General features: G+C 48.2%; 1 protein-coding gene and 1 pseudogene across 5 annotated transcripts in view; both read left to right on the top strand.

Moving 5' to 3' along the window:
• Positions 1–23,843, top strand: part of Iars1 (isoleucyl-tRNA synthetase 1) — a 46,353-nt gene that overhangs the window by 14,105 nt on the left and 8,405 nt on the right. For all 5 annotated transcript variants that reach the window (NM_001100572.1, XM_087590416.1, XM_087590417.1 and 2 more), the window contains 18 exons: positions 1,267–1,389; positions 1,893–1,984; positions 3,418–3,516; positions 4,432–4,558; positions 6,498–6,571; positions 7,659–7,853; positions 9,580–9,666; positions 11,915–11,998; positions 12,821–12,965; positions 14,540–14,660; positions 15,949–16,040; positions 17,535–17,612; positions 18,461–18,582; positions 19,282–19,384; positions 19,590–19,673; positions 22,152–22,326; positions 22,725–22,837; positions 23,448–23,543. In NM_001100572.1, the coding sequence (NP_001094042.1) occupies positions 1,267–1,389; positions 1,893–1,984; positions 3,418–3,516; positions 4,432–4,558; positions 6,498–6,571; positions 7,659–7,853; positions 9,580–9,666; positions 11,915–11,998; positions 12,821–12,965; positions 14,540–14,660; positions 15,949–16,040; positions 17,535–17,612; positions 18,461–18,582; positions 19,282–19,384; positions 19,590–19,673; positions 22,152–22,326; positions 22,725–22,837; positions 23,448–23,543 (2,010 nt within the window). The remainder of the gene's footprint in view (positions 1–1,266; positions 1,390–1,892; positions 1,985–3,417; positions 3,517–4,431; positions 4,559–6,497; positions 6,572–7,658; positions 7,854–9,579; positions 9,667–11,914; positions 11,999–12,820; positions 12,966–14,539; positions 14,661–15,948; positions 16,041–17,534; positions 17,613–18,460; positions 18,583–19,281; positions 19,385–19,589; positions 19,674–22,151; positions 22,327–22,724; positions 22,838–23,447; positions 23,544–23,843) is intronic.
• On the top strand, positions 11,148–11,267 carry LOC120097976 (small nucleolar RNA SNORA24; annotated as a pseudogene).

Here is a 23,843-nt window from a genome sequence, read left to right as displayed (position 1 = left end):
TCTGCCTTGCTGTCTTAGTCGGGGTTTCTATTCCTGCACAAAACATTATGACCAAGAAACAAATTGTGGAGGAGAGGGTTTATTCAGCTTACACTTCCACATTGCTGTTCATCACCAAAGGAAGTCAGGACAGGAACTCATACAGGGCAGGAACCTGGAGGCAGGAGCTGATGTAGAGGCCATGGAGGGGTACTGCTTACTGGCTTGCTTCCCCTGGCTTGCTCAGCTTGTTTTCTTATAGAACCCAGTACCACCAGCCCAGGGATGGCACCTCCCACAATGGGCTGGGCCCTCCCCCCTTGATCACTAATTGAGAAAATGCCTTACAGCTGGGTCTCATGGAGGCATTTCCTCAAGGGAGGCTCCTTTTTCTGTGCTAACTCCAGCTTGTGCCAAGTTGACACACAAATGCAGCCTGTACACTTGCCAAGACCAATGGAGTCAGGCTTTTTTCTGGCCCATTGGCCCCCAAAGATGACCTGTGCCCGCAGTCCACATTCATCTTGCTGATTCCTGGAAGCAGGTCAAACCTGAGCCGTTGTCCACTCTAATACAGTTGTCTGCCTTTCTGGCAGCTTTCCTGCAAGGGCAGATGAGCAAATGCGGTAAAGTTCTCAGCGTCCCTCACATGCAGCATTCATCAGGGACACTTGGTCCACCTCGCAAGCCTCGAGGTGTAACCAAGAAAGCTGTGACACCCGAAGCCTGTTTCCTCAGTATCAGGGAGCGCTTAATGTGCGATCAGTACCATCGTCCGTGCCACTCTCGATAGGGTGCAGCACTGTCTGTCCACCAAGCATTGCGCCCGCCGCCCGCATAGACTCTCATCATTCAGATATGCGTGGTTATCCTTGCGAATACAATTTTGTTGTTGTTTTGTTTGGTGTTTGCTCTGTTTAGTTTTGGGTTTGTGAGACATGTCTCACTACAGTCTTTACTCTTGACTGGCCTGGAGCTCACTGTGTAGACCAGGCTACCCTTGAACTAAGATGCACACCACTGCGCCGGGTCATGGCGTAGTTATGTGTGGTGTCTCTAATGGTTGGGGTGACTGGGCCAGGTAATGTTAGTGCTGTCCAGCTGTGAGGCCTGGATTCTATAGGTGGTCCTTAAGTCACCGCAATTAGAAGTAGACGGTTACTTGGATGTCTACAGGGCAGCATTGAAAAATTATCTTACAACCCAATATAAACCCAAGCTCTCCTTTTCCCTCACACACACACTTAGACACTCTTATCCCCCAGCGCGTGTTCTTGTCTGTCTCAGGACGATCATCGAGTCTGTATGGACTTCAACATCATTCAGAAAGACTCAGCCCCTGTTTGTCCTGTGGATGCTTCAGGCTGCTTCACAGAGGAAGTGACACATTTTGTCGGGCAGTATGTGAAGGTCTGTGCACGGAAGAGTGTGGTCTGTACCATAAAACTACCAAAGACGTTTTAAAATGTAAGCACTAAAAACAAGCAAAGACAGCTGTTAGCTCCATCCCGAGAGTCTGGCGGACGGGGGAGCAAGCTATAGTGTCATTGCTAAGAGTTTCGAGCGGTGCACTGTAGTCTGTCCTGGCGCAGCCTTCTGATGCTCAGGTAATCATTTGTGTTTGAAAACTTCAATGCCTGAAAAGTTACAGATGTATGTTCAAAGTACCTAAGTAGGTAAGACAACAGTGTAGTTTTCTGGGTTTTGTGTTGAGGATGAAGCCATTTTGCATTTGGGCAAGCTTCCTTCCTTCTAGCTGTACCTCCGGCCCCAGAACAGATATTTTCAAAAGACTCCAAGTACTTGTTCCTTTTATCCATTACAGAATATCAGATTTTAGTAACATTTATGTAGTTATGCAGTATGCCGGGTGTTTTAGTGACTGACTGACTGACGTTTTAATTTTTTAACAGGATGCTGACAAAAATATCATCAGGATGTTGAAGGAGCAGGGCCGACTGCTCGTGGCAAGCACCTTCACTCACAGCTACCCTTTCTGCTGGAGGTGAGGACGCTGAGTGCAGTGGTGGGGCTTCTCCGCCGCGCTGTGCGATAACTGAGTCCTAACGTAAGAGCATCCTGTAACTATTCAAATGAAAAGATGTACTGTTTGGTGTCCTAAAATTTTCTCCCTGTGTCCCTGTTCTATCATCAGAACCATTTTCTTCTCTTTTTTCTCTTTGTTGTTGTTGTTCTCTCTTCTCTTTGTTGTTGCTTGTTTGGTTGGTTGATTGGTTTGTTTTGGGTTTTGGTTTTGTCTGTTTGTTTTTGGAGACGGGGTTTCCTGTGTGGCCCTGGCTGGCCTGAACTCTTCTGTAGACCAGGCTAGCCTTAAACTCAGTGATCTACCTGAGTACTGGGATTAAAGACATGAGTCATGACCACTCAGCCTCAGAAGGACCATTAAAGAAAAGTCGTGTGTGCGTGCGTGCTTGTGTGTGTGCATGTGTGTGTGTGTGTGTACGCGTGTGCACGCGTGTGTGTCCATGTGTGCGCACACGCAATGAGGTGTCAATTTTGGGTTCTCTGTAAGAGCAGCCAAGTCGCTTCTCCAGGCCCTGGTTTTGTTCATCTTCTTTACTTTATCTTCCTTGGTTTCCTTGGAAAGGAGACAGGAGACTCAGCCATCATTGTCAGATTTTCACTGATGGCTTTGTGTGTGAGCATGCCTGTGGGTGTGTGTGTGTGTGTGTGTGTGTGTGTGTGTGTGTGTGTGTGTGAGCATGCCTGTGTGTGTGTGTGCGTGAGCATGCCCGTGTGTGTGTGTGTGTGTGTGTGTGTGTGTGTGTGTGTGTGAGCATGCCTGTGGGTGTGTGTGAGCATGCCTGTGGGTGTGTGTGTGTGTGTGTGTGTGAGCATGCCTGTGGGTGTGTGTGTGTGTGTGTGTGTGAGCATGCCTGTGGGTGTGTGTGAGCATGCCTCTGTGTGTGTGTGTGTGTGTGTGTGTGTGTGAGAGAGAGAGCATGCCTGTGTGTGTGTGTGTGAGCATGCCTGTGTGTGTGTGTGAGCATGCCTGTGTGTGTGTGTGTGTGTGTGTGTGTGAGTGAGAATGCCTGTGTGTGTGTGTGCCTGTGTGTGTGTGTGTGTGTGTGTGTGTGTGAGCATGCCTGTGTGTGTGTGTGTGCCTGTGTGTGTGTGTGTGTGTGTGTGTGTGTGTGTGAGCATGCCTGTGGGTGTGCTTGCATCCCTTAGGGGTCAGAACAAAGCGCGAAGGTCACTTCTCTCCTACCGCCATGTTGGTTCCCCGGATGAACCCTAACAGCAAGTGCTGTTACCTTCTGAGGCATCTCTTCTGATCTGGACATTGTAATCTAAAATAAAAGTTACCGTCAGCGGAAGGCTGGGTCGGCGAAGTGATGCTGACGAGACATTAAAAGCAGTCTTGCCCTTGGTGCCCATACAGCTCTGTCTGACTAGTGGAATCTGTTCCGGTCCCAGGTCGGACACTCCCCTCATTTACAAGTCCGTGCCCAGCTGGTTCGTGCGGGTGGAGCACATGGTGGACCAGCTACTGAAGAACAATGATCTGTGTTACTGGTGAGCATGCCCTTCCCGCTGTCCTTCCCATGCACTAAGTATAGTTCAAGTACTAACCATCTCCAGTAGTTTATCATAATCTGTAATTCTGTAATCGTCTTTTTTTTTTTTTTTCTTTTCTTTCTTTCGGAGTTGGGGACCGAACCCAGGGCCTTGGGCTTGCTAGGCAAGCGCTCTACCACTGAGCTAAATCCCCAACCCCCTGTAATCGTCTTTATGTGTATAGCAAACACAGTCATAAACAGCTAAAGTAGTACCTGCTTATGATAGAAGATGCAAGAACTCACTTTTCTTTGTAAAACCCACTAGAGAAAAGCTGGTGCTTGTATATGACTTACAGGATGAATTGACTTTGGGGAGAATGTTGTAGCCAGACACGGTATGTACGCTTTTAATCTGGGCAGTCAGGAAGCGGAGGCAGGCAGACCTCTGAGTTCAAGGCCAGCCTGCACTACTACGTAGTGAGTTCTGGGACACCCAGGACCACAAGAGTGAGACCCTGTTTCCAAAATGGATGAACAAACCAGCAGTCTTGCTGTGCTCAGACTGTCAAGCTTCACTGTGATGAAGACTACTCCTCGTCAGCCAAAGCAGTTTATTTATGACCAGTGTGGGTATTTGAGTCCCTGGTGTGTGGACTTCTTTTGCCCCTGGCTTTACTGAAAAATCCAAGCACAGAAACCTTTGTCCTCCAGAGCTGTTCTTCTCTGCAAATGCCAACCTACCTCATGAATAATCAAATGGGCAAAAAAGAAACTCCCCGAATGTGTCCTGCCCTCTTTCGATGTGCTAAATGTAAGCTTAGCGGAGCCTCCTCAGAGTGTCATGCACACAAAGGCTCGTGTCAGCCTGGCTTATCATTTTCACGTAGTCTCGTGTTCCTGCATGACCATCGGTGTCATCTCTCTGTGACAGGGTCCCAGAGTTTGTACGAGAAAAACGGTTTGGAAATTGGCTGAAGGAGGCACGTGACTGGGCAATTTCCCGAAACAGATACTGGGGCACCCCCATCCCACTGTGGGTCAGTGAAGACTTTGAGGAGGTGAGGCTGGGCCCTGGGTTGACTGTCACTGAAGTCCTTTGTCATGTTTTGTGAGTATGGTGTTAAAAAGTGTGAACTTGGGGTTGGGGATTAGCTCAGTAGTAGAGCGATTGCCCTGGGTACAGTCCTCAGCTCCGGAAAAAAAAAGAGAGAGAGAGAGACAAAATAACAAAAAGTATGGACTCTTACTGTCTTAATTCTTTTCTAGAATGGTCACGTCAGATAGTGTGCTTAGGAGTTTACTTTTTATTTAAGTGCAGATTTAAATCTTTATTCTGTAAAATGGAAGAAAATAGTAATTTTTTTACTGAGCTCCACAGAAAGTTCCAGGCCAGCCAGAGGGATATACTGGGACTCTCTAAAGAGAAAAAGGATAAGAAATTAAACCGACCTTAGGAGTGCTCGAGCAGAAACTGGAGAGGGAAAGGCATCCCAAGCATTGCCTATACTAACTGCCGAAGTCATGTTTGATTTATGTGAGACTAGACGCATCTGCTTGGGTAGGCAGACACAGTTCCACGGCAGGGCCTCTGTCCTGTGTGGAGAGCAACATTACACCCCAGGGATTCCACACCCCAGGGATTCCACACCCCAGGGATTCCATACCCCAGGGATTCCATACCCCAGGGATTCCATACCCCAGGGATTCCACACCCCAGGGATTCCACACCCCAGGGATTCCATACCCCAGGGATTCCATACCCCAGGGATTCCATACCCCAGGGATTCCACACCCCAGGGATTCCACACCCCAGGGATTCCATACCCCAGGGATTCCACACCCCAGGGATTCCACACCCCAGGGATTCCATACCCCAGGGATTCCACACCCCAGGGATTCCACACCCCAGGGATTCCACACCCCAGGGATTCCACACCCCAGGGATTCCATACCCCAGGGATTCCACACCCCAGGGATTCCACACCCCAGGGATTCCACACCCCAGGGATTCCACACCCCAGGGATTCCACACCCCAGGGATTCCACACCCCAGGGATTCCACACCCCAGGGATTCCACACCCCAGGGATTCCACACCCCAGGGATTCCACACCCCAGGGATTCCACACCCCAGGGATTCCACACCCCAGGGATTCCATACCCCAGGGATTCCATACAGGGACCTGAGAGGCAGCGGTGAAGTTACTGAGTCAGAACGTTATCCTGACTGAAGGGAAGGAACAGAGAAAGGCCCTGGGTGCCCAAGAAGCAGAGACCTTTTCCTATGTGGAAGCACAAAGCCTCTCCTGCCGCTCTGACCCCTCCGTCAGGTGGTCCTCATTCCCTGGTCCACCCATCTCCACCACAGCTCCTTACCTGAGCATAAGTCCTGACTCCTTGTGAATTAGGCTCCTTTATTTTTATTATACCCCCAGCACAGTAATTTAGTTCTAGCCTTAGTGCAAGATCCAAGCACAAGGAAGAAAGTAAGGTGTCATTGGCTGGGCTGAGATGGCTCAGTGGCTGCCCTTCCAGAGGTCCTGAGTTCAAATCCTAGCAATCAAATGGTTGGCTCACAACCATCTGCAATGGGATCTGATGCCCTCTTCTGGTGTGTCTGAAGAGAGCAACTGTGTACTCACATACATAAAATAAATATTAGCCATTGGCTAATAGTCTAAGGTATTTTATTTATTCTAGGCAGAGATTGGTTATGATAAATCCCCAGGAATGTCTGTCCAGGAGGTGGCTGTGGGTTTAGGGACCCCTACTACAGACCTGCAGAAGAGGAGTCTGGGGAACAAAGTCGGCACTGGCTTCTTTGGAGTAGAAGGTCTTGTCTGAGAGATGAGCCCTGTGGGGGGGTCACTGTCCTGTAGCTTAGAGCTCTCCATTAACCGCCTGTAAAGAGAGTCAGGTTTCTACAGCCGCCCAGCAGGCTGCCACTGCACGGCGGCCTGGGCTCTGAGGAGTTCCTGTTGTCTTCGGTTTTTGACAGGTAGTGTGCATCGGGTCAGTGGCAGAACTTGAAGAATTGTCAGGAACAAAAATCTCAGATCTCCACAGAGAGAGGTGAGTTCCCAAACACCTGACTCACTGCCATGCTGTCCTCCTGGTAAGGCCATCTCCCGGGAGTCGCAGATCTACACCCACAAAGCACCGGTCTGCTATAGGTTAATGAGCCATGTTGTTTTGTGATGTGCACCCTCCCTCCTTGATTGAAATGTCACATAACTTTCTTTGGTACATGACCTTTCGGATTGAGGGCCCCTGGTGGTCTCTGCCTTTGGGGACAACTGTCGACTTTTGAGACAAAGTATCACAGTATAGTACCCTTTGCTGTCATAGAAGTCATTTCGTGGGCCATGCTGAACTTGATCTCACAGAGATCGATCTGCTTCTGCCTCCTACCGGAGGGCCAGGATGAAAGCTATCCGCCACCCCTCCAGGCCACAGTTTATTTTCTCTTATTTTTTGCACATGTACTTTTCCACTAGCGTGTGTTCAGAGAAGTGCGCGTCGTTAGACAAATCCATTCGTTGTACCAATACTCTGGCGTGAGTTTGCACAAACCTAGATGGTACAGATCGGTTCCTCACTCTGGCCTGTTAATACAGTCAGGATTCTTAGATGTCAATGTAAAGAGGTAGCATAGCTTGGCAAACAGCCTTACAGTAGGACTGAGCATGCACCCTGGTACTTAAAAGTAAAAACCAGGCATGGCTGCCGAAATCAACACTCAGGAGGCAGAGGCAGGAGGAAAGAGTTCAGAGCCATTCACAGCTACATAGCAAGTTCGAGGCCAGCGTGGACTATAATGGTAAATACATAAACTGGTTGCATAGCTGTTTATAGGTCACCATTAACCCACGTGCGTCATGCGTACTGTCTCGTGCTGTGCCTTTATTCTTGCTGTACAGGTCCGTTTGCATCTCATCATCACAAACATATAAATAAATAAAGCATCCTGTCACATTACCTCCATGCCTTGTCACTAGTCAAAAGGAAAGCTTCATCTCCCTTATAGCCTTACAGGACCACCACTGTACGTGTAGTCTCTCATTCACCACAGTACGGTAGCATGACACAGAAACGTGGCCTTGTCATTTAAACTGTTCAGTTCTTCATGAATAGAGGTGACAACTTCTCTGTTTGTCAGCATCGACCACCTGACCATACCATCCCGCTGCGGGAAAGGACCGTTGCGGCGTGTCTCTGAGGTGTTTGACTGTTGGTTCGAGAGTGGAAGTATGCCTTACGCCCAGGTTCATTACCCCTTTGAGAGCAAGCGAGAGTTCGAGGATGCCTTTCCCGCAGACTTCATTGCTGAAGGCATCGATCAAACCAGAGGATGGTATGTTACCCGCGTATGTGTGCCCCGTCTTTCTTTGGATGTTTCCCTTGGTTTTGCTTGTTTCCTTAAATGCCCACATGCCTCCACCTACTGCTGGTACAGAGAGGAGACACTGTTCTGCCCTCCGCCCTTCTTATCCAGTGTGGACACCACCATGTCTTTCCAGTGGGAATCTTTGCTACCACAGAGTTATAGCGTTACAGTCTGTGTTAATTCACACGGTGAACTATATCTCTATGCTAAACCAAAACAAAACTCTTCATATGTATTCTTGGCCTGTTTATTTTAAAATCTTTTACTCAGAGAGTTAAATGATCTTTATGGTGACAGGAAGTTGGGTGCTGGAAATTGGAAGGTAACAGGGAATGTGCTCAAAATTTAAGTCTAGCCTTTATGTGTTCACATTCTGGGAAAAAAAAAAAAAAACTAGGTATGTGGAGAGGTTTTGGTGTTAGTTCCCTGTGGCCAGTGCCCTGCGTGAAGCGGTCCTGTCATGCTCACTAGGAAAAGGTCACTCACCTTCTTCTCACACACACAGGCTTCGTGGCCTGACGCTCACTCTGTGAACTCCTGCTGCCGTGGTCCTCTGCTCCTCCCATTTGAATCTATTAGAGGGTCCTCTGGGGACAAAGTTCTCAGGATTTTGCTGTCGTTCAGTGTTTTTCAAATGCGTGTATGTGTGTGTACATGTAAGTGCATGTTTGTGCATGTGAGGCCAGAAGAGTGTCTGATTTTCTGGAATTAGAATCACAGGCTGCTATGACCCATGTGATGTGGGTGCCGGGAGTTGAACTCTGGCCTCCCAAGAGCAGGGTGTGTTAACTACTCATCTTACCTCTCCAGCCCCACAGACTCCTGTGTTCTAAGGAGGGCCAGTTTACTCACTAATAAGTAAGCATGTTTCTCCAGGGGAAGTGAAGTCTGGCCATTGGTAAACTCACCCTGTGTTCGCTTGTCCTCACTGTCTGCTTCCTGTTCCCTCCATTGCCTGAGCTGCCTCCGGGGCACCAGGCGGCCTTGGGTGGAACGGAAAGGGATGTTTGGGCGGATATTTGTGTGAGGACGTTTGGTCTGGGCTCTGTTCTTCTTCAGTACAAGAGCAGATGGCAATGACACAAGAGCATCACCTCTGCTAGAGGAATCCAGTCCATGGAGCGAGGGTGTCCCCTTCACAGTGACAGGCTTCTGACCCCGCCGAACAGAAGCGGTTCCTGATGCTGCAGTCTGAGTGCTTTTCGTCTTTTGTTATCCCAAGTCCTGTCCCACAGGATCTCACAGGAAACATGGCACCTCTCACCCAGCATCTCTGCTGGTCCCGGGCGTGCCTTACGTGTTGGCTATGGCTCCTCACTGTTTTAAGAAAATTTTGTTTTGCCAATCCGCCTCTTAACTTTGAGTGACCTGTTATGGGCACGATACAGCTGCATCTATCACTTTATACGGTTATCAAGTCGTGTAATACGGGGTTGGCCAGGTAGCCCAGTGAGTACCACCAAGTCAGACAGCCTGAGTTGGAACTTCGGGACCCACATGTTGGAAGGAGAGACACAGCTCTCACACGGTGTCCTCTGACCTCCACAAAAGCCAGGAGAAAAAAATATTAAAGCGTTATAATGAACCGAAGCTAAAAGTTCAGTCTGGTGGTTAAATACACATTTTCCTATGCTTAGATTCCATCTCTACTTGTAATGAATTATCCCGGCTTTTTTTTTCCCTTTCCCCCCAGGTTTTACACCCTGCTAGTGCTAGCCACAGCCCTCTTTGGACAACCACCTTTCAAGAACGTGATTGTGAACGGCCTCATCTTGGCAAGGCAGGTACACCCACCCCTCCCTGTAGTGATGAATTTACCTCCTGCACTCTTTATCCTGCCCTTGAAACTTGTCTTCAAAGCAACCACGTTCTGACCAGCGCTCACCACATTTCTCTGTGAAGAGAGGAACTTAGCACCCCCAACCTTGCTCTCCACCGCCCTTTCCTTCTAATCTCAAACTCATTTTTGCCTTTGAGACGGTCTTACCGTGCAGCCCTGGATGCCTTAGGACTTAATCTTGTAGACTAAGCTAGTCACGAATGCAGAGAAAACCACCGGTTTTCCAGCTCTGCATACCTGTCTCCAGCTTCTTACACTCCCTTTAGCTTAGTTTAGTTGTGTTTTACTTTCCTGAGGCCGAGCTGCCTCGCCTGGTTTACCTTCCTCCTGTCCTGGCCTCTCAGGCACTGAGGTCACAGGTGTGCGCTGTGGTTTCATGCTCTGCCTGTGCCCCTGTGTGCAGTCCTTTGTCAGTGCAGAGGGACAGCCCACGTGGGACAAGAAGGAAACCAGGCTCAACACTGCTTAGCTGGTGTTAGTGCAGACGTCTAGAGTCTGACACCAGGCAGTTTGGAAGCAAGTTTCTTGGTAGCAGCTACCTCTAAAGCTTAGAGCATGGCTGCCTGGAAACCGATTTGCAAAGTACTAGTGACCTCTGCCATGAGGAGTGGTTCTGTAGCTTAAGGGCCTAGGATCTGGTATTGCCTGGGTCATACAGACAGCCTAGAGGTCAGCAGGCTATAAAGGACATGTGACGTCTCCCCTAAGGGTAGGATCTCTTCATTCAGAAATAGATAAGATAAAGGTCTAGGAGGAAGAGTCTGGATAAACATAATGGTCTGGGGAATTCAGGTGTGGTCTGGCTCTACACACACACACACACACACACACACACACACACACACACACACACAATGCTGATCACTAGGCTATTACCCATCTGTTCCCAGCCTGGGCGGGAACATTCCCTTGCGTGCACATTCTTCCCTTGCAGATGTGAGTCACAATGTGTGCTTAACATTTTAACATTCCTGGTGTCCCTAGCGCTTATCTGTCTGCTGAGACCTTGTGCCCTCTACCCTCCTGTCCTTCGTTGTGTGGCTCTGTGTGTCTTAAGGAGGAAGACTCCATTGTGGGCCAGGCCTCCTGGAGACAGAGCTGGTCGCACCCCAGACAGTGTTAGTAATAGTGTGGTGCTTCTAGTGAGGCCACTAGCAACAGTTAAGTTGATTTAGCTGAGCGCTTTGTAAGGTACGTTGGTGGTCACATCTCATTGTGTTTCACTCCTGGCATGGATTTTTTTTTTTAACATCTTCTTTGTAATGTCTGAGGAAACTCTGAATTTCAGAGATCCCATGACTTCCAGGAGCAGAGACCCAGGACCACACCAGACTCCTCCCAGTGGCTTTGTTTCCTTTGGAGAATTGTTTCTTAGTTGTATTAGCTTCTTAGAATTCAGTCAGTAAAAATAAACAGTAATTCTCCGCGTGTTCCTGGGACCTGTCTTCCCTTCCTGCCCAGCCACAGAAGAGCATGGTCCTGTTTTTGACAAAGCCTCACTGTTTGGTTGGTACCAGCCTCTGTTTTCACAAGTAACAGTTTTTACTGTTAGGCGCTGAGAGGTCAAGCTACTGGGCATGCGTCTTAAGGTTTCTCTTGCTGTGATAAAACGCCACGACCAAAAACAGCTTGAGGGGAGGATTCATTTCATCTTACAAGTCTCAGGACATACTCCATGGTCACGGTCTGTCACTGAAGGGAGTCACAGCAGAAACTGCTCCAGCCTACCTTGGAACTCCTCCCCTAAAGACACAGCCATACCAGTGTGTCAAAAGACTTTAGTGGGTGTCAGCACTTTCTTTGTGAGCCTGACAACTTGACTGACTTGGATCCCTGGAACCCACATAAAGATGGTAGGAGAGAGCTGACCCCACAAAACTGTCTGATCTCTGCTTGAGTGCCATGTCCCTCCCATCACACACATGCACGCGCGTGCGCACACACACACACACACACACACACACACACACACACACACACACCCCAAACACATGTACATACACGGTCACACAAATAATTTGAATATACAAGACCTAACAAGTAGAAATAAACCTCCCTGCCATTGTGACTTCACCAGCATACGCCTGACCACTTAATTTTCGTTTGCATGTCTGTTTGGAGTCCACATCCATCTCTAAGATCAACTGTATTTGCTCACCTAATTAATATCTACTTTTTGTTTTACAAGTGATGGCCAAAAAATGAGCAAACGGAAAAAGAACTACCCAGATCCGGTTTCCATCATCAATAAGTACGGTGCCGACGCCCTCAGGTACGAAGCAGCCCTTTGCTCGTGTGTATCTCATGGAATCATCCTCAGAGTGCTGTGTAATGACGCTTTAACTTTTGGATGTCCGTGTGGGTAGTTAGGCTTTTATAGTTGACGATTTTCAAATCTAGAAGTCTTCGAGGACTAGAAACTGTCCCGGATGTCAGGAGTCATCCATGACCTCCCTGGTGGGTGCAGATTGTCTCTACCTCAGCTCCTTTCTAGGTTCCCCATCTTATTGGTATTAAGAGTTCTCTCTCTCTCGGGGGTTGGGGATTTAGCTCAGTGGTAGAATGCTTAGGCGCAAGGCCCTGGGTTCGGTTCCCAGCTCTGAAAAAAAGAAGAAAAAAAAAAGAGTTCTCCCCCCCCCCCCCCTAACACCAGAACAAGTTCATTATTAATACATGAGGTTTTAGAGAACTTTTCACTACTGCTCGAAGCAGCACCATGCTTAGGTTGCAAAGGCCTGGAGAGCTTGTCCAGTGTCTCCACATCATGGTGAAGCCCACACCGAGGCCATGCCGCACACCTTCACACACTTCCTGTGACTCTCCACTCATTCATCTGCCTCTTTGGGCTGGGCCGTTCTCCACAGTGTAGCATTTCTCCTCATGAACCTTTGCGCACCTGTGGCAGGGGTGCCAGTGTTTAAGCACTGTTCCTCTGCAGGGGAGAGCAGAGTTTGACCTGGCCTTCTTCATCTTTAGTAAAAGGAGAAAGACTTAGGTGATCCCAAGAGGAACTGGTATGTTTGCCTTCTCAAAGTAGTAATATTTGGTTTACTGTCTGTGTAACTTTTCTGTGTAAATTTTCTGCTTTTACCAGGTTATATCTGATCAATTCCCCTGTGGTGAGAGCAGAAAACCTGCGCTTCAAGGAGGAAGGCGTACGGGATGTCCTCAAAGACGTGCTGCTCCCATGGTACAACGCATACCGCTTCTTCATCCAGAACGTCTTTAGGCTGCACAAGGTACGGACAGCATTGGCCTTTGAACGCTGAGCTACGAGGTGGGCCTGTGCGGGGACCTAGAGGCTGCTTTCTTGTGCTGTCTGCTGCTGTTTGGATAGCCCAGAGCCATGAGGAAGCTTTACATGATGGTGCAAGAGGTGCCTGGTTCTCTATAGGACGTGACTTCCTCTGTGTAGAGAGGTGTGTTATAGCCTGGTCAGACAGTTCTTTGTCTCAGAGATTTCACGTTGAGTGTAATTCTTCTCTACTCAAGGACCTGGTGGGGTGTAAAATTGCAGAGAGTCAGCTATAGACAGAGTTTTTACCTGATGAAAGGTGGGGGCTGAGCCTGGGGTTGTGCTGTTGGTTCGAGTGTGGTCCGGGAAGACTTGCATGAGGAAGCATAGAGAGGAATAGATAGCAGCTCTGACTGAGTTGCTAGGATTAGGAATAGGAGTTGGGATGTCTGTGAGCCTGAGCCTCAGATTGGATCTTCCCATCGTCTCCTGAGAAGCCCTTGGTCTGCAGCCACCTCGTCCGACCCCAGACCAACATCTTCAGTGCCCAGCATCTTTATCACGAGCACCAGTTCCGGCATTGCGTGCGTGTTTATGGTGGAGCCCAGGCGTGCTCACCTTCCTATCCCAGCACCTACCAATAGAAGGAACTACTGAAGACTTACTGCTTAGTGACCCTGGAGCAGCCCAGAAGCTGAGACAGTGGTCCATTCACTTGTTCCTACTGCTTCCGGGTTCAGCTTAGCTCTTCCTTCTGCTGAGAACAAGACAGAAGTGTAGTGTTCACATAGGACTGCCAGGTACACGGTTCCCTGGAAATTGAGAAGGCAGGCACCTTTGTCTGGATTTCAGCATTCCTGTCTTTGTAATTATGCCAGCCTTCCTGTACGTGGTGCCAAGTGGGGATAGCATTCTGGAAGCTCGCATGCCCAGCAGACCTCTATTGGTGTGGCACTCACACCTGACCACAGAGAAAGAGGCTCATCTGTACAGAGCAGGGCTGCCCCACCGTGAGGGGCTCAAATCCAGGCGAATAGTCCTCACCATGGCTGCCGCCTGAGAAGCACAACTGGCAGGAGGTTCAGCTTGCAGAGCAGGAGCAGGCCAGATGCCTCCGGATCATGCAGGGCTCGTGGAAAGCAAAGGGAGATAAGAAGGGTTCCAGGTCAAATCATACAGGTCAGCGTGGGAGCTGTTTCCTGGTGCTTGTTTCAGTTTTCGAAGGATTATCTGGTTCTAGAAGGTTTTACTGCCTCCTTCCGTGGGTTTACAGTAATCCCTATTAAAAAAAAAGAGAAATCCTAATTTCATTGAGGATTTGATGTTGCTCATCCTGAATGTTGCTGGCTTGCTATCGGCATCTGGGATCATTTTGTATTTCATCATTTCATTCCATTTTACTGATGTAGAACATTTGGTGGGCCTGGAGAGGTGACTTAGCAGGCAGGAGTACTTACTGTCTGTCCAGAGGACCCGGATTTGGTTCCCAGCACCCATATCACGTGACTCACATCTACCCATAACTCCAGCTTCAAGGGTCCAGTGCACACGAACCTCTCACTGAGCGTCTGTCTGTAGGAAGAAGAAGTAGAGTTTCTGTACAACGAGCACACGGTCCGAGAAAGCCCCAACATCACCGACCGGTGGATTCTGTCCTTCATGCAGTCGCTCATTGCGTTCTTTGAGACGGAAATGGCAGGTGAGCCTTCCTTTGCTGTCTTCCCAGGCGTGAGGACTGGTTATTCTCTTTGTAATTGTTCTTTTGGTGTTTTAAATGTTCTCCCCTTATTAACATAGAGGAAGTTTTGAGAGATAACCCAGAAGTACAGTATGGTGGCCTTATTAGTTGTAGGAAGGAGTTTGTTTGTTTCAGGGCACTGGGTAATTTTGTCCTGGGAATGCAGACCCATTCTTGTGCAGAGGGCAATCTGAGAACCCTACCATCTTTCAGCCCCGGCTGTCATGACTTCCCATGAAGCTGAATCTAGATATCATGTACCTAAGACAGAACCCAGTCTGCCTAGGAACTAGATAGATTAGTGTCTGTGTGAGGGTCATGCATGGGAGACCAATCACACAGACAGGATAACTCCTGGCCCAGGTAAGTCCCAGCTTTGTTCACCCGCATACCCACAGAGCTGCCATCAGCAAGATGGTGAGAAAATGTGTCTATAGAGTGGCGTGGGGGCCAGCAGTTCCTATAGCTCTCTCAGGAAGAGCTGCTGCCCCAAAGTTTTGTCTTCTCTTTTTATGTGTGGGTCACTTACTCTGTAGGAGGTGAACACCGAATCTCAGGCTTCCCTGAAAGTAAAGTGCGGGAGCTCTAGACATAGAATGGGCTGGCTTTTCCTCTCCAGCAGAAGAAGCCCCGTTGTTGAAAACACCTGTGTGGAAGTGTTTGGCCAGCCAGTGACTGTGGGCCTGAGTTGTTTTCTGTGGACCACAGTAAGAGCAGCCCTGCCCTCTGGATCTCTCCCAGTGCAACAGTGGGGCTGCCAGCCGTCTGGGTGGATCCTTTTCATTGGGGCTGCGCTGTGCGTCTGTGCTGCGCTGTGCATCGGAAGATGCTGTGCTGTGACCCGTGTCACCCAGTAGAAAGAGTGGTGTTGCCACTCCATGTGTATAGCACAAGAGTATCTCCTCAGGCATTGCCACATACCTTCTTCCTGGCAAAATGGCGCTGTACCTCTTAGCATCTAAGGCACGCTTTCTGCCATTCTAGTTGAGGCAGGAGGCAGCACAGTGGTGTGGGGCTGGGTTCTATCCCGTGTTTCCATGTAATGTGGTGACATTGAATAGGAGTTCAGTGTTTCTCATGTATGTGGGTTTGCTTGTAGCCCATTGTCATTTCTGGGTGCCCCTAAACACCCTGGTTGTCATGTCGTGTATTTGTGATACATGAGCCATCTGATTGGTTGATTCTGATTCTCATTGTTCCCTTGAATGAAGCGCTGGCCTGGGCTGCCCGACTAATATCTTACTTTTAGCTTACAGGCTGTACACTGTGGTGCCTCGCCTGGTCAAGTTCGTAGATATTCTGACCAACTGGTACGTCCGAATGAACAGGAGAAGATTAAAGGTAAGAACCGGTAGGAGGTATGAAAAGTCTGACGTTCAGGTCAAAGGTTAGGGGAAAATGTCAACTGTGATGGTGTTCGACTTTAAACCCAGTACTCAGAGGCAGAGGCAGGTGGATTTCTTGAGTTTGGGACATCATGGTCTACAGAATGAGTTCCAGGTTCTAGGAATGCCAGGCCTGCACAGAGAAACCATGTCTGCAGAAATAATGAGGGGGGGGGGGGGACGCTGTTTGAAAATGTCTTCTGTTTACAGTACATTAGCTGTAGCGATTGAATGTGGCAGAATAGAATGTGGCATATTTTCATGGTTCACTGTGGACAAATTACCAGGGGTGGTGTCCAAGCCTGTGCATTACTAAACTAAGCAGATATCATAGAATTCCATAAATACCATGAAGTACGTCTATATTCCTTTAAAGAAACTATTGTATGTGACTTAGAGACCTGAACAAACATCTCCTCACCCTAAATAGTATAACAGTGACAGCCAAAGAATTGCCCTGTCAAGTCCAGCTGTGTGAACCAGTGAGTTTATTGGGGTTCCTGACAGGAGACTGGGTGAGGGGTGATAGGACCATAGACAACTAAACCACGTTGTATCATCAAAAAAAAGCCCACTCCAGAATCCTAACAACTCAGGAAGCAGCTTTCCTAAGCTTCTCCACACTCGGAGGCCGCTTGGCTGGGCCGAATGACCCCACAGCCATTGACCAGCTTGTAGAGCCTCGGGAAGGGGCTTCTTAAGAGTTAGGGGGGGGTTGGGGATTTAGCTCAGTGGTAGAGCGCTTGCCTAGGAAGCGCAAGGCCCTGGGTTCGGTCCCCAGCTCCGAAAAAAAAGAACCAAAAAAAAAAAAAAAAGAGTTAGGGGTTTGCTTTACTTCCGTACTTTTCAGCCTTGCTCCTGGTGAGGTTGTCTCAGGTTGGGGGAAGGAGCCACACAGCAGCACACCTCTGTGTTTCTGTCTCCACCCAATAGTGCTCGGGTGTTTGCTGTGGGCAGAGCTCTTCCTAGCTGTTGGGGTTTTAGCGTGAGCTTGGCGTGGTCTCCAGACGCACTGGTGTGTGCAGCACGTACAGTGAGATAAGACAGAGACAAATTCCTCGCTGCAGAAAGTTTTTCCCTACCTCGAATCAGTGAAGTTGTTATAAAAGCACACAGTATACACCCTTTTATTTTTTATTTTTAAAGCAAACCCTTACCTAACTCTTCTTGTTATATTGGAATCCATCCCCCCAACTCCTTCTCCTCCAAGCCTGGCCAGTCCTTGGCTCCCACTTGCCTGACCTCCGGCAGAAATGGTCAGGGGTACAGCACACTGCTGTCTCATGCTGGCCTTCCCCCAGGGCTGATGGTTGTGGCCATTCCTCCTCCCTCCGCCCCTTTACATCCCTGTAGTACATGGTCCTGGTACGACGCCCCTTTTAATAGACGAATGTTTTGATGACTCGCTTACTACCAGCAGCTTGATATTTATCTGTCTTCTGTCCTCCAGGGGGAGAATGGCATGGAAGACTGTGTTATGGCTCTGGAGACTCTGTTCAGTGTCCTGCTTTCTCTGTGCAGACTGATGGTGAGATGCTCAACCCCTTCCAAACCCGAGCTGCCCCGGGCTACCCCTCCCTTCCACCCTGTGCCGCAGCCCCTTCACTGAGGCGTAATAGCTTATGTGCCCATCCCAAGTACTAACTGAGGTGTACGGGGTGCTCCTTCCTTTGCTGTCCACCATTTAGACACGGATCTACTCTCAGGGAGATAAGAGTATAAATCTTGATAATGCGAAGAACTCAGTAACTGTGAGTAACGCAGAGATTCCTAAACTCATACCTAAATGGGTGAGCATATACTAACTAAGCACTGATAATTAAACCGTTAATTAGATAGCACTGAGAGTTAAACTGTTAGTTAATGGCACACGAGTGGGAAATCTGCTGCTTTTCTGTATCCTATTCTGCTGCCCCTGAATAGTGTTCTGTGAGCCTGTAACATTCAGGAGATTTTGCCCTGATACAAGATCTTGGTGGCGTCTGCCTCTAACATCCTGCACCTGCGTCCCGCGATACAAGTGGGGTTTGTCTGCTTTGCAGATATGATTTCTAGACTTTGAGGTATTTAATCTCTCTGCATATCGACTTAACTGGTGCTTGTGATTTAACTGGTACTTGTTCTGGAGACCCTGGTTTGGTTTGGTTTTGGATAGCGAGATATCCAGAGATATTTTGAGTCCCGCGATGCAGCCCCACTACTGTACCTCATTCATAGGAAGTCATTTTTCTTTGGAAGGGGGTGTCTAAGTAGCAGCCTACCCCTGTGTATTGCTCTATTGTTCTTTAAAGTGACTAGTTTTCATTTCTCAGTCTAAGTGAGATCAACTGATGATGGATCTATCTGAATGATACTCTCTCCTCCATTCTGCTACAGGCCCCTTACACACCCTTTCTTACTGAACTGATGTACCAGAACCTGAAGCTGCTGATTGACCCTGCATCTATCCGGGACAAGGACACCCTCAGCATCCACTACCTCATGCTGCCTCATGTTCGGTAGGAATCAAATACAGAAGTGTCAGCCAGGCCACGGGAAGGGAAGTACATGCAGGGTCCCAAGCCCTGCAGGAAGAGATGGGGCGAGGACTCACTCCCCTGCTCTGCCTCCTGAACCCCTCCTTCCACCTCGGCTCACGCAGCTACCCCTTGGGCTGCAGGAGCCTACAGTGCCAGGAGGGATGTAGCATCCTCCTTAAGAACTGTGGTTGGGGGGCTGGAGAGATGGCTCAGTGGTTAAGAGCACTGACTGCTCTTCCAGAGATCCTGAGTTCAAATCCCAGCAACCACATGGTGGCTCACAACCTCTGTAATGTGATCCGATGCCCTCTTCTGGTGTGTCTGAAGACAGCAACAGTGTACTTTTTTTTTTTCTTTTTGTTTTTCGGAGCTGGGGACCGAACCCAGGGCCTTGCACTTGCTAGGCAAGCACTCTACCACTGAGCTAAATCCCCAACCCCAACAGTGTACTTATATATAATAAATAAATCTTTAAAAAAAAATTGTGGTTGGGTGAGGTGTGAATGCAACCTTTGGGTAACCCCGGAACACAGTGTGTGCCCCTGAGGGTGCCGTCCTCTCTCAGTTATCACTGGAGACCTAGCCTGACCCTCTTCCTCACACCACATACATGTAACCACGTCAGGTTTTCACCTTTTAAAAGCAATGACCTTCCGTACTCCTGTGTTTATCAATCAGAGAGGAGCTGATTGACAAGAAAACTGAGAACGCCGTGTCTAGAATGCAGTCCGTGATTGAGCTTGGGAGAGTGATTCGAGACCGGAAAACTATTCCAATAAAGGTGCGTGCAGAATTGTATGCAGACATCGGTTTGACACAGACTTTCAGGCAGTGGCATAAATCTTTACCCTTTCCTGCAGTAGGATATGAGTGACTTGGCCCCCGTTTAGCTAAATATTCAAGACTTTAGCCAGACAGATGAGCATTCAACATTTTGCTGACTGGAAGAATTAACCGTTAGTTCATGTCCCCTCCCTTCCCTCTAGTATCCCTTGAAGGAAATTGTCGTCATCCACCAAGACCCAGAAGCTCTTGAGGATATCAAGTCCTTGGAGAAGTATATCATTGAGGTAAGTCAGTGCCCAGTCCAGTCAGAAGGTTTTTTTTTCCTAGAAGGTTTTTTGGGTTTTTTTTTTTGGTTTTTGTTTTCGTTTTTGTTTGTTTGTTTGTTTGTTTGTTTTTGTAAATTGCTATGTGCATAACCATCCAAGAAAGTGTGTGCAGTCTGTGGGTCTCTTTACTCTCATCTACTTCTCTTCCTCAGAGTAAATGTTTGTGATTAACAGAAAAGCTTTGCCTCTTCAAATGATGAACTATAGCCATTTGCCGTTTGTGAATGTGCTAGGCGTTGTGTGTGTCTGACACAAGGTGGGCCAATGATCACCCTCCCTTGCTCCGGGCTTTCATTTGCCTTCTGAGGATGGCTCCTGGACTTTACACATTTATGCACCTATATAGCTCTGTATGTAGCCTTTGAGGGTGTTGAGAGCAGGGCCTTCCTTTGCAGCTTAGGCTAGTTTTAGACTCAGTTCTCCTGTCTTGGCCTTCAGTGTGCTGGGATCAGAGCAAACGTCACTACCCCCAGTGCTATAATATAGTATTATGCACATCAGTTTACGGATGTTGAGTGCCTGAGTACGGATGTGTGTGCATTCGTGCATGTGCGTCTTGGATGTATTTCAGAAGTAGAATTTGGTTTCAGAAGGATAGTGCACACTGTTGGTAGCTGGGTAATGGATTAAATTCACAGGATGCTTATTTTCCTGTGTTTTAAAAGATTAGGGGCCCGAAACTGATAAAGGAGTTGGGGTCACTTACAATTTGTCCAAACCAGGAAGGGGACGACTCCTGGTTCCTTCCCTTTTCTGTAGCCAAGCTACAGTTTTAGAGTAAGAATAACACAGAGTCATTGGGACCTGTTTGTTGTCCATTTAAGCTGTCGGAACTCTGAGTGTCTCCTGTCTGTTAAGTTCCCAGTGGGGTTCTCTTCCCACAGCAAGGGATTATGGGGGAAAGCACTTTTTTGCAGTACATTGTCTCAGTAGTCCAGTGGGGGCAGGTGGTGTCTGGTGGGGACAGGAGTCTCTAATGACCCCTTACAGTGCCACTGATCCTCTCAAGGCTTCATTCTGTGGTATTTTTAAAACAAACATGTTTCTAATTTTAAAATTCATTACTGTTTCAAAACAGATAATACTTTAAGTATATCATTTCAGTAAATATTAATTTCTGTATGTTTTATTTCTTTCTTTCTTTGTTTTTGAGACAGAGTTTCTGTTTGTGTAGCCCTGGCTGTCCTGGAACTTACTCTGTAGACCAGGCTTGCCTTGAACTCAGAGAGATCCACCTGCCTCTGCCTCCCTAACCCTGAGTGCTGGGATTAAAGGTGAGAGCCACCACTGTCTGGCCTGTATTTGATTTTTAATTACCTGGGAATTTCAGACAAACATTAGAAGCCACAAAGTGAGATTTTATCTTTTAATTTAATACCTTGTAGACTCACACACATTATCATCTGTTCACTGTATAGCACAGGCTTGCTTTGTAGCCTTTAGCCCAGGCATGAGCAGTCCCCCTGCCTCAGGCTCCCACACGCTGACATTTTGTAGATAGAATAGCAGACCTCTGTATTGCGGTCATTTTCCTTACTTGGTCCTCTCTGTTTCTGTGTCTCACACTGTGCCATCGCTGGCCCAGGTTATGGGAATTTGACACTAGCATAGTGGCATGAAGCACTGTCGTCCCACACCTGGTTAAATGCTAATGATCATGCTCAGGATTGCTTGTGCGAGTTTACCCCTGAGAGATGGGGTTTATATTTCAGCCTCCCCCTCCCCCTCTTTATTTTTGGTTTTTGAAACAGGGTCTCCATGTAGACCAGGTTGTCTTTGAACTCACAGAGATCCTCCTGCCTCTGTGCTGTGAATGCTGAGATTAAAGACATGCACCAGTACCAACCTTGGCGTCTTCTTTAATTCACTTGATTGGTCTCCATAGGAACATTGTATTTGTGCCCAGTGTCAGAATCGTGGACCCTTTCCCCCTTCCTATAAGGAAAGGCTAATCTCTCTCATCGTTCACTTCTGTTCCCCTTACAGTCTGATTCTTTACTGGCAATCACAAATATATTTTCTGCCTGTGGGTTTGCCTTCTTTAGACATTTCCTGTAAGAACAGTTTGTCGTCTACTGTGTTGGTCTTGTGTTGCTTATCATGGCGTTTGTAGAGTTCATTCACATTGTAGCAAAGGGTAGTACTTAGTTCCCTTATGTTGCTAGATGCTCCAGCATGAATTTAAACCATGCTCTATTTACCTAGTCACACCTACCTCTGTTCACTGTGTGGTGCTGGGGATCCAAACCAGGGCCTCGAGCCTGCACATCACCGATGTGCACACCTCAGCCCCACCCATTCCGCGGCTGACTGGCATTCGGGTTCTGTCTGCCTTTTGCCCCTTATGAGCCCTGGTACTGGCGCTCGTCTCCATGTCTCACGTGACGCAGATTTCTGTGCCTCACACTCTCGATTTTCCTTTCGCACTCACTGTAGGAACTAAATGTTCGAAAAGTTACACTGTCTACTGATAAAAACAAGTATGGCATTCGACTGAGGGCTGAGCCAGATCACATGGTCCTTGGGAAACGTCTGAAGGGAGCCTTTAAAGCAGTGATGGTGGCCGTAAAGCAGCTGAGCAATGAGGAGCTGGAGCAGTTTCAGAAGAGTGGTGGGTATCTGCCCCCTGTCCAAGGACCGCTCCCTCTTTAGACGATGCTTCCCTCTTTCTTAAAACCTTCATCCTGTTCGTAAGAGCACAACTGTCAATTCCGGTAACTTTCCCGGACAGGTGCCTGGCATCCCAACGTGCTATCGTAGCTTCTGGGTGCTGGTATCCTGTTATAATCCGCCTCCTTTCTCTCCAGTTACATACACTCAGCCTCAATGCAGTAGCTTTCCTGAAGGTGGTAGGTACATCAGCCATCAGTGCTCTCCACACCTCCTCCTGCTTGTCCCAGCACTTCACATTGCCCCTCATTTCACTTGCACCAACCCTTGCTAGCCAGCAGAATGCCAGGGTCATCCCGGGAGGAAACACGGCATGCTAATAGTCTGCCTTTCCCACAGGGAGCATCGTCGTGGAAGGCCATGAATTACACGAAGAAGATATTCGTCTCATGTACACCTTTGACCAGGCCACAGGAGGCACTGCACAGTTTGAAGCACACTCTGATGCTCAGGTATTTTTGTGATCCCTCAAAGATTGTTTGGTATTGATTGATTGGCTGATTGTTTGGTTGTCTGATTGGTGTTTTTGAGACAAGGTCATGTAGCTCTCTCTGGCCTTGGACTCATTCTGTAAGAGTGTCCTGGAACTTCTTCCTCTAACTCTGGGGAGTATAGGGACTACAGTCTTGAGACATCGTCTCCAGCCTCCTAGAATATTCTTCACCAACAGACGAGACCATGGGCGAGTAGTTTACCATGCCTGGCATCAGTCAGTTCCCTCCTGAGCTGCTCTGCATGGATCCTCACCCTTTGCACTTGTTTATCAGATGCTTAAGTGAGCATTGTGATCTGTTCTTGTGGATTATTGTCCTAGTTATTGGGTTGCACAAAAATGAGCAAAATTACAAAACACACGGAAGGTTGGGAGCCTCCGTGTAGGTCCCGCAACGTCACCAGGGTGTGTGTGGAGGTCAGAGGACAAAGAGCGGGGATCAGTTTTCCCACCCCACCATGTCAGTTCCAGGGATAATCTCTAGGCCCACCTGCCAGCCCTAGCTGTAGTTCCCTGAGTTAGACGGACTTGATTTTATTCCACTGCCACTCGCTCTGTTCTTTCTATAGGCTTTAGTTCTCTTAGATGTCACACCTGACCAGTCAATGGTGGACGAAGGCATGGCTCGGGAAGTCATCAATCGCATCCAGAAGCTTCGCAAGAAGGTCAGTTTGTTCCTTCAGGGCTACACTGTAGATTCAGGCTTGTATTAGATTTATTTAGAGTGTTGGGGAAGACAGACAAGGCAGGCGGTATAAACCATAGCTATCAGTTGGTGATGATGATTCATTAATCTCCTCTGATTGTGCTCTGCAGGGAATGCAGGCCCCTCCCTCCTTCTCTACCCACTCCCCGGCTGACCAAGGCCTTTTAGCTTGTCCATCCTTCTTCCATTCCCTCAGGCTTCCACAAGGCTTGTACAAAATTATCTTCAGAAAGATCTCTGAAGCTGCTGCAGAGGGTAA

This window comes from Rattus norvegicus, chromosome 17, assembly GCF_021556685.1.
Source record: "Rattus norvegicus strain SHRSP/BbbUtx chromosome 17, alternate assembly SHRSP_T2T, whole genome shotgun sequence".
NCBI classification, from domain to species: Eukaryota; Metazoa; Chordata; class Mammalia; order Rodentia; family Muridae; genus Rattus; species Rattus norvegicus.
Note: the sequence above shows the minus strand (reverse complement) of the source record. Positions and strands in the feature narration are given on the sequence as shown.